We start from the raw sequence: 10,863 nt of genomic DNA on the forward strand, positions 1-10,863 counted from the left end.
AGCGTTTCCAGCCGGGGCCGCTTCCCAAGCGACCCGCCCTTTCCGCCGCGGAGGAGGCCGCGGGGCTGCCGACATGGTGGGAGCCGGGGACACGGGAGCGGGGCTGGGGCGGCGGGACGCAAACGGCTGTGCAGGGGAGGGATGGAAAGGCTGCGGGAGGCAGGGTGGGCCCTGCAGTGAGGATGCCGCCGTCGGGCCGCCGCCTCCCCGCGTGTGGCGGAGGCACCGTCCCTGCCCCGCGGGCGCCCGTGCCTGTTAACCTTGCTGCCTTTGTGCCCACAGCCGCAGAACGAGCACATCGAGCTCCACCGCAAACGCTATGGCTACCGGCTGGACTACCACGAGAAACGGAGGAAGAAGGAGGGCCGAGAGGCGCACGAGCGATCCCGTAAGGCCAAGAAGATGATCGGCCTGAAGGCGAAGCTGTACCATAAACAGCGGCATGCCGAAAAGATACAGATGAAAAAGACGTAAGTGCCCGCCTCCTCTCTGATACCGTCCCGTCATCCTGAGTCTTGAAGGATGAGACGAAACGTTGATACTGTTACAAAGAGCTCACCATTGCTTGGGTCACATGTTATGGTCTTAAATAGCGATCAGGCTGCAGAAGGAAAAGGGGGCCTTGCCGCAGCAAATACATTTCAGAGTCCCTCTCTTTTAAATGGATGTTAACAATTCCGCTGCTAGAATTACTCCCTGAGAGAAGTGTTGATGAGCAGTAACCATGACTAGTGTAATCATGACAAAAAAAGGGAATGCATTTCCTTGGAGCTTTTATATCAGCTGCTGTGTTAGTGTGGCAAGAGGCACCACGCTTTTTTAAATGGTTAATAGACAATATACAGTAGCATATGCAGTATTTAAGCAGAAGACCTGTCTTCAAGGATAAACAGTGTCAATCATAGACAAATAAAAGCATTTTTCTGTAAATTTTGTCTGTTATCCAGAACTTGAAATCAAAGCTGTTAATGATGCCTGAAAACTAGGCAAGAAAACAGTACTCCATAGTATAAGGCCTATAGAGCAGGTATTGTTTATTTGATGCTAGAAGTGAGGGGAATAGCTCTGCCACAAACTCACTTGTCCATTCTTTGCACAATACTAGCTTTTATACTTTTCTTACTTAATGTGCACATTATACTTTCCTAACCTTCAAATTGCAACGTATTTTCTGATTACCTTATTATGTAAGCACTTGTAGCACATGCATGGTTTCTGCACCAAGTGGTCGTCAGCCTCCTGGTGGTTGTTTCTGATGAAGGCTCATAAGTCTTCCTCGGGCTTGAACTTTTCATCCCTGCTTCCTGTGCTTGCTCTGTAAGATTGTCAGCTCAAATAGCCAGTGGTTAGCTTTTTGCAGTTAGCTTGTTCTGATAAATTTGCCTATTTCTAAAATGCACTTTGTTCATATACCCTGTTACAAAGTAACTACTTCTTTCTGTATATCTCCAGCTTTTTGTGTAGCTCAAGCATTATATTTTGCCTAGGCATCATTAACAGTCTTATTAATTGCTAATGAGACTTGTGTTGTTTTTGCTGGTTTCAAAGAGTAGATAGCTGTTTTCCTCTGCTATTTTTAAAGATAATGAGTTTTCTAACCCGTTATTAGTTTGTAGGTCTTTTCTTCCCCCCAGTAAATGACCTCAAAATTAAGATTTGGCTCCTTTTACAAACACACATTTGTCACATATGTGAGCATTGCCATCAAATCTCAAAAGAGGAGTAGAATGGTTTTTTTGTCATCAGAGAGGAAGGCTGCCATCTCTCAAAGTGCTTGGCTGTTTGCTTTAGCTCATTCAGAAATTCCTTAAAGATGTGCATGTCTCTCTTGTGTTCCTGTACTGGTAGGAAGTGACAAGATTAAGTGAAGTGAGTAGTGTACTAACTTGAAAATTACTTAGTATTATTCCTTAAATATAAATAATACTTCACAAATATCTCTTAAAGAAAAATTTGAGCAGGCATAGGCTAAGTTGAGATGGTGCATCTAAAAATAAGTATTTTTTCTTGTGCTGTTAATATTGGTTTTCTTTTTTTGCAGCATTAAAATGCATGAGAAGAGAAATACCAAGCAAAAGAGTGATGAAAAAACACCCAAAGGAGCTGTACCAGCATACCTGCTGGACAGAGAGGGCCAGTCCCGGGCCAAGGTCCTCTCTAACATGATCAAACAAAAAAGAAAAGAAAAAGCTGTAAGTAAATGTATCAAATACCGACAATTAACGTGTTACAATGACCACTTTGTATTGCTGGTGCTCAGATTACTTAACAGCCTTCAAGCAAACGCTAATTAAAGCATGAAACTTTGAGTAACTGAACAGTTTAGAACAATGTGAGCATATGCAGTATCTTGATTTTTGGAACTTTTAAGTGCTAATTAAAATAAGTGGGCTATGAGTTGCATAACAACTGTGATCTACCTCTGTGCTTTACAGAAATTTGATTTTATGCTTTGGTTTTTCCCCCTTTTCATTTAACAATGTGACATGTAAGACTAATGACCTTTTTTTGTTTTACCCTCCTTTCAGGGAAAGTGGGAGGTTCCTGTGCCAAAGGTTCGTGCACAAGGAGAAACAGAAGTTTTAAAGGTGATTCGTACAGGAAAGAGAAAGAAGAAGGCATGGAAGAGGATGGTTACAAAAGTTTGTTTTGTTGGAGATGGCTTTACTAGGAAGCCTCCTAAGTACGAGCGATTCATTCGACCAATGGTAATGTTTTAGAGCCTTAAAGAACATTTAAGTAATTATTCTTTTGATTTACTGCTTTGATTTTCTGTGGTGAATAGGCTTTCTTGTATGATAATGCACTTAATCATTACTCATGTAGAACATTCCTGTTAGTTTCCTTGCAAAAATATAAACCTCTAATAGCATGGGGAGATGCCTCTGCAGTCCCAGTCTATGTGAAATACCTGCTTTTACTCCTATAACTCAGATGGTGCCAGCAAGTTAAAGCTACATGCTTTCAAATTAGCATGGGAAAATCTTTATCAAAGGTACTTTGTATAGCTTTTAAGGATGGAGGTGTCATTTTTGCTGTAATTCTCTGAACTGCAGAAGCCCACTCTGAACTTCAGAATTCCATCTTTTTGGCTTAAGTAAGCTTGAAGCACAGTTGTGACTGGATGCAATGGAAAAGCTGTGCCTCCAGCCTGACCTTTAATTACACATCTGCAGGGGCAGTGCCTGGGCTCTATCAGCCTGGCAGCCCATAGGCAGAAAGGCTGGATTCAGTAAGATAGTGTTGTTTTTATACTCATTCCTATTCCCTTGCAGGAATTAACAATCACTGTGCAGACTGCCTGTTGAATTGTACTTCACTACTAGTTTGATGGTCTTACACAGCAGCCCAGGAAAGGTTTTTGACACAGAAAAATTTATGGTACATAATGGTAAAGTACCCTCTATGAAGTGCAGGTAGACAAAAAGTGGTGTAGGAGATGGGTATTTCATGTTTTGCCATGCTTTTTTCATGGAACCGAAATTGTCCAAGGTAACAAGTGTTATTGTTGGGCTACTACTAAAAATTAACATCCTGAAAACATAAATGGAAAGCTTTATCTTGTCATTAGTCGGGTTTTAAAATAAGTCTGGCAATCTACAATAGGCAGATGGCATTCTGTATTCTAAGTTGATTCATTCTTCCCAGTCTCTCTAAACATAAAGATGGGGACATAATTATCAAAGTGTTTAACTAGATCAGTTGTGAGTGTTTAAAGCAAATTAACACTATGCATTTTAACATTTCATGCAACAGGGCTTACGTTTCAAGAAGGCACATGTGACACACCCTGAACTTAAAGCTACTTTTTGCCTACCTATCCTTGGTGTGAAAAAGAATCCATCATCTCCTTTGTATACACAACTGGGAGTAATTACTAAGGGTACCGTCATTGAGGTGAACGTGAGTGAGCTTGGCCTTGTGACACAAGGGGGCAAAGTTATCTGGGGTAAGTAAGTTTAACTAGTTATACTGCAGAACTACTTTTAAAAGTTTTTAGTCTTCATTGCATCATATATTGTTAAGACCTCATCCTCTAGTCATAATTGATCCATTTTTAAAAGTTAGGTTTGGGCTGTAGCAGAAGCAACTAATAGCAACTCTAAAAATACAGGCTTTAAGTGTCAGGCTTTCTATTCACACTTCCAAAATCAAATTAGATAAAATACAGAACGAAGACTCAGCTTTCTTGCCTGTTTGCCATATTGAGCAATGCCACCAGTCTGTAACCATATGAATCATGAACAATTGAATTACATTTGCAGTGGAAGTTCTATGTAGGAGCCTCATCAACAGATTCTGCACCTGGGGTGGGGCAGTCATGGTTGTGTATATGGACTGGGTGGGGTGGAATAGGCTGGAAAGCAGTGCCATGGAAGAAATCTGGGGGCCCTGGTTGATGGCAAGTTGAACATGAGTCAGTAGTGCCCTGTCAGTCAGGAGGGCCACCTGTGTCCTGGGGGACATCAGGCACAGCATCACCAGCCAGGCAAAGGAGGGATTGTCCCGCTCTGCTCTGCACTGGGGCAGCCTCACCTCGAGTGCTGGGGACAGTTCTGGCTGCCACAGTATAAGAGAGATAGAAAGCTACTGGAGAGTGTCCAAAGCAAGACCACAAACATGGTGCAGGGTCTGGAGGGGAAGCTCTATGAGGAGCAGCTGAGGTCACTTGGTTTGTTCAGCCTGGAGCAGAGGAAACTGAGGAGAAACCTCACTGCAGTCTGCAGCAGCGTCAGAGGGGAAGCAGAGGGGCGGGCCTTGATCTCTTCACTCTCATGACCAGTGACAGGACTTGAGGTACCAGCACGAAGCTGAGTCAGGGAAGGTTTAGGCTGGATATCGGAAAAAGATTCTTCACCTAGGCTGTGGTGGTTGGACACTGGAACAGGCTCCCCAGGGAAGTGGTCACAGCAGCAGCCTGACAGAGTTCAAGAGGCATTGGAACAATGCTTTCAGGCACTTGGTGTGACTCTTGGGGATGTCCTGTGCAGGGCCAAGAGTTGGACTCAATAGTCCAGATGCATCCCTTCCATCTCAGCATATTCTGTGATTCTGTGATCTTCATAGGATCAGACTGACTTCGTTTAAGAGAGGTGTTCACTTGGACAGCAAGAAACCTAAGAATTTTTTTTTTATTATATCAGAACTCTAAATGATCTATTTATAAAACGGAGCTTGAATATAATGTTTTGTGAACTTAAGTTTACACCTCAGTAGAAGGTAGATTTAGATTTCAGAATGCATTTGATTTCCTGTACTTTAGCGACTTGTTGATTGAATTTGCAAACATAGAAACATCTAATCCATATTAATTACTTCCAGTTTTTGTACACATGTAATTCTCTTTTCTCTCTAGGGAAATATGCCCAAGTAACTAACAATCCAGAAAATGATGGCTGTATTAATGCAATTCTGCTTGTTTAAATTGGATACCAAGCATGGGATATAGGCACCTACAAAACAAGTGGACTTTACCGAAATTTACAAAATCTTTGGAACCTTCAGCCATTCCAGAACAGTGGCCCCACAAGCCGATGAGGAACTTCAACCAGAAACAACTGCTCACATTTTTATATTTATGTTTGCTCAGCTGAACATTGTCCAAATAAAGAGATTTAATTTTTATGCTTTGCTCATGTGGTATGGATTTGATCTATACCTTCTTGGTGTTTTTACAGTAGCAGTTTCCTTGCTTAGGTATGTTGTACCTAATTCAGGTCACATTCCCATAGGGGAAATTTCCCATATGGGAAATACAGCCATTGTCTCAATATTGTGCTGTAATAACTAAAAGTACAGAGGAGCATGCTAATTTGTATTCGACTTCTGGAAAAGCAGAAGAGCTGGGAGGCTGCAGCTGGAATCTTCCTGCAGACTGACATTAGAAATTAAGCACTAAGTTTGATACTTGCTCCTGCAGAATCATGGTCTTGGGAAAACATGGGGAGAATGGGGGATATGTTTTACAAATGAGTGTTTGAAATTGCTTTAAAAATCACTGGCAAGGGCACCAGAAAAAAACATTTAATATTAAGCAACAGCCCAACAAAGTTTATTGGCGAGATTCGCTCTACTTCTACAAGACAGTTAAGGCACACTAAGGACAAAGCAATGCAACAAAGCAAGAAACAAAATCAAGTAAATCACGTGTGACAAAAGGATAGAAAGGGCAAGGATAAAAAGGAAAACAGCCTAAAAGCCCAACAGCACTCAAACTTAACCATACTTAACTTATACCTTAAACTTTACTCATAATTTAACTTACAACTTAACATTTTAGCAGAGGAATAACACTTAAAAGGACTTAACCTAACTTACTTATTACTTCATGACTTAGCAGAAGAAAACACTTGACAACATTTAACTTAGCTTATCTTTACATTATAGGCCTAATTTAGTTAGATATCTAAGATATTTAGGTATCTAAGAAAGCAGCATTTCTCCCAGATTTGCTGTAGCATATGTGCACATGCATGCACACAGACACAGAATCAGTGCAAAGTACCTGTGAAACATTCCCCTCCAAGGTCGTGAAACGCTCACTCTGGATGCAGAGTATGCTGGTTCAGCAATCCTGTGAATACAGCAAACAAGAGTTAGCTGGTTCTGAGAGGCCCCACTCGGAAGTTGCTGGTTGCAGCTGCTGCAGCTCAGGAGAGCTCAGGAAATCTTATTTTTGATCTCCGGTTATGGGCTGCTAGAGAGTGGGTTTAGTTGTAACAATGTTTCATCCTGGCCACAGTTTGGGTTGCCACTGTCTTTGAAAGATGTTACATCAGTCAGGCAAGAGAAACAGTTTCCAAAGCTGTTCATTACAAAACAGGAGCTTGTTCGTGGGAGTGGACAGTTCCTGATGGGCCCAAGAGGAGCGGGGCTTTGGTGCTGTTCAGTCACGGCTGTGGCCCAACAAGCACTTGTCAGCTCGCAGCGCTGCCTGGCTAAAAAGGAGCAGGGATGCTCCACCACAGAGCAGGATGAAAGATAACCAGAAGGGCAGCTGCTCTCCACCCGCCCCCTTACTTCTTGCCTTTCTCCCCTTCGTTTCCACGACTGCATTATTGGAATGAATGAAAGTAGGAGAGTGTAGCACTGTAGTTTCAAGCAAGAGAACAGTTTCAGAAATTTAAATGTATGAATTTAAAAGGGTTTAAAGATGAGAACTTTGAAAATGGTCTGGCAGTCCTGATACTACAACTATTTGTAGCTATTTTGGTGGCTTTGAGAAATACTGAAGAGAAACTAAAGGTCACAAGCCTCAGCTGATCAATGTATATTTAGTTTGCATTCTTGAAATAAAAGAATCAAAAGCTACTTCTAAACCGGAAGCCTTCAGCACTGTTGTGCATAAATAAATTGGTAACCTTCCAGTCATGGATTTAGTGGTAAACAGAAGTATTTTATCACTATAAATAACCACACTCACCACTTTATACTCTTACTCTTAAACAGTACTTCACTTACAGCCCAGGAGCTTTTAGCACAAATTACTAGCCAAGCCCTAATAAATTTCCTCCAGTTTATGCAGCCAGCAGTCATCTACAGCAGATTTGAGTATGTCTGTGTGTGGCAATTCCACCACCTCTCTGAGCAACCTGATCCAGCATTTGATTACTTCTAGTTTAAATTGTTTTTTGTTTAAATAGAATTGACTATATTCCAGGTTTTGCTCAACTGGGCACCACTGAATCTTAATCCATCTTTATATCCTGCAGTGATACATGGCTTCCGCCTCCTCCACAGGCTGCTCTACGATCTCATTAGGTATTTGCCCAGATTAATGATTCCTCCACAGTTAAACTCCCCTTGAGCTTACCAGAAACACTCCATAAATGGGAATTTCTGATGCCTAACTAAGGATGGGCACAAGAGATTATTAGCCACCTCAATAAGCTCCAAATATTGCTTTCCCGAATCATAGCCAGGGGAACACTATTATTATTACTGGATTTTTGAAGAATTCTGGTAATTACTTAGAGCCAGGATGAAGATTAACTGATGTCTAAAGTCAATCAACTTGCAATGCTATAAACAATGATCTTGAGTGAGGCCCTTTAAACTCTCCTGGGCTTAATGCCCGCAGTGGGCTTTTCTGAGTGGAACAGTTCCCACAGCTCACCAACTCACAACATGACTACAGTTTGTGATACTCAGAGGACCAGTGCCAAAAACTGACAATGGGGCCTGGGCTGATAGTTCCCCCCCACAGTACTTAACCCTCATTCCTTCAGAAATGCAGTGGCATTCGAGTATTTCACTGAAATCAAGGGGAACCTTAGTAGGCATCTTTATCTTTGTACATATACAGACTCACATATCTGTGAATTGATTTAAACACCCTGTAGCAAGTATAAGCATTGCCATCCCAGATCTATAATTAAATTATTGTTGAGTAAATCCTATCGAATCTCTTCATAAATGTTAAACTAGTCGATGATTGAGTGCTGCCAGTGATCGAATGGTTTACAGATAAACTGATGAAGTCCAGAACTAAGACTGGACTCAGTCATGCTCTATCAGGAGTTTGGAAAGCTTTGGTGTCCCATCTGTAGGGAGAAGGAATCATCCAAGATTCATAGGTGCTTGTGGTTGAACAGAATGACAAAAGTCAGAGATCTTCAAAATCCCATACTTAGTATGGAAATTGGTATGCTAGCTCCTGATTTCCCTAGACACACCAGTGGAGTTTGAATAAAGGGTAGGGTAAAAAGGAAGAGAGATAAGGAAAGGGAAGGGGAAAAGGAAAGGGAAGGGAAAAAGGAAAAGTTGATCCAGGTGATGGGGTGTCCAGGTCCTGGGGCACATGTGTACCTAACCTTCATGGAGTCCTCAACCCCACTCCTGTGTCTGCTCTGTACTGTGTTGTGCTTTATTTCCAGAAGCCAGAACAAGGATGTTTGGCTCTGGAGAAGTGCTGCCAACCTTTGTATGCCCCCATCTCAATCCATGTCCTGCTCTTGCTCAGTGTCTAATTATCGACAAACCTCTGTGCTTCTACAAAAGTAAGGGGGTCCTCTTTGAAACTCATGACTCAGCAGGTCTCTCTCACCCTTTTGCATTCTCCATCTCTGTAAACAGTTTTAGATTAATCCTAATTCAATTTTCCTTTGTATACTTCATCTCTCTATTAAGTAAAAGAGCGAATCTTGCCATCAGACTTTTTAAGGTCATGCTTTTGAGAATTTACATTAAACCTACTTTTGTTAATACTTTGACAGTGATTCATTAAGCAACTGTCTTAGGTTGCAATACAGGATGTGACCAAAAGTATGTATTCGATTACCATCTGTTGAAAACAAGTGGGGCAGTGATCCTTATCTCTGTGGGAGATATTCTCTGCTAATGGGCCATCTATTAAAATCATGTGGGGCAGTCATCCTCATCTTTTCTACCACCCATCCTTCCTCCAAGAAGATATCTTCTGTTAATGGGCCGTTGAGTCCCACTGCATGACTGATAAAATTACATCATCCCATTATGAGATGCTCCAGCCAGGGGGAGGAGCCAAACATGTCCTACCTAGATAAAAACTGAGATCTGGAACACCAAGGCAGCCTTTTTCCACTGGATCCCAGAGGAAAACCAGACCTTTCCACATCATCACTGGACCTTTGGAGGAAAACTGCACCCTTCTACAGGACCACTGCTTCAGCTGAACTACATCTGTCATGCAGGAGGACTGCAGCCACCATTTATACGGACTGCTACCAACACCCTGACTGACAGGGTGTCAGGTTGTATTCTGACTCTGTCAGTGTTTTGGGTTTGTAATACTGTATGTCTATTTTAATTTTCCTAGTAAAGAACTGTTATTCCTATTCCCATATCTTTACCTGAGAGCCCCTTAATTTCAAAATAATAATAATTTAGAGGGAAGGGGCTTACATTCTCCATTTTTAAAAAGGCTGCAGACTCCTGTCTTTCAAAGCAAAACAGCAACCTAAACCACTCATGACATACACTCCCCTTCCACCAATTATGTGTACACAAGGTTAAGACCCTCCAGGTCTTTCTTTTCTCCAGGAAGAACAATTGCAGCTCCAGCTCTTCTATCACAGATGCTTCTCCAGTCATGTTTCAGATCTGGAACTCTGGTAGGAAGTCAAGTTAGCTGCTTTTGTACAATCTTTATAACTTCTTTTATACCATAATACAGAGGCAGTAACTGTACCCATAATCTATTACAAATATTTCATTAGTTTAACACAGTGCCCTGGTCTGGACTTAGTAACTTAAGAGTTTTAGTTTGTGTTAGTGACAAGTCATTTGAAAGTAAGAGAGGGTCACAAAACCTTAAGTTACCTGCTTGGAGAAAGAGCATTTTGTCAGAATTGATAAACCTCAATTTATTCTTATAAAGCAAGTTCTTGATGCTTTAGTATTTGCTGGACATCAACAACATGAAGAGAATGATTTTATTTTCCTACATCTGTCTTGAAAAACTACTACATTTAGTGCTATAAATACATAACATTTTGGCTGAATAACACAATTGCACTTCAGACATTTTAATGTACCACACTGTAGGGGAATGTGTTACAGCACTTCTAGTTGGCTTGTCTAAAGCAAACTACATTCATAACTCCAAAGTTTATGTCAACTTACAGAACTGAGATAAACAGCAGAATGCATGCCATAGTATTTAGAAGAGCCTATTCTGCTGCTTCTTTAAAATAAAATCTGATGCATAAGCTAAAGAAAATTATTTTAATTGATACAAGATGTTTTAATTAATAATTTTTGATTTTTTTAAAAAGTCCCTTCTCTCAGACAGGTCATAAAATGATAGTTCCAGTGAATTGAACCACTTTAAAATGTGCTTCCTATATAGCAGAAAGGACTCAAATATTAAAAAACAAACAAAAA

General features: G+C 41.1%; 1 protein-coding gene across 1 annotated transcript; it reads left to right on the forward strand.

Moving 5' to 3' along the window:
- Positions 1–6: 6 nt before the first annotated feature.
- On the forward strand, positions 7–5,625 carry NSA2 (NSA2 ribosome biogenesis factor). The gene is made up of 6 exons (XM_014886634.2): positions 7–76; positions 283–470; positions 2,042–2,192; positions 2,529–2,708; positions 3,757–3,949; positions 5,357–5,625. Exons 1-6 carry the CDS (start codon positions 74–76, stop codon positions 5,422–5,424), a joined length of 783 nt encoding a protein of 260 aa, XP_014742120.1. The 5' UTR covers positions 7–73; the 3' UTR covers positions 5,425–5,625.
- The last annotated feature ends 5,238 nt before the right edge of the window (positions 5,626–10,863 follow it).

The sequence above is a fragment of the Sturnus vulgaris genome, chromosome Z (assembly GCF_052056855.1).
Source record: "Sturnus vulgaris isolate bStuVul1 chromosome Z, bStuVul1.hap1, whole genome shotgun sequence".
NCBI classification, from domain to species: domain Eukaryota; kingdom Metazoa; phylum Chordata; class Aves; order Passeriformes; family Sturnidae; genus Sturnus; species Sturnus vulgaris.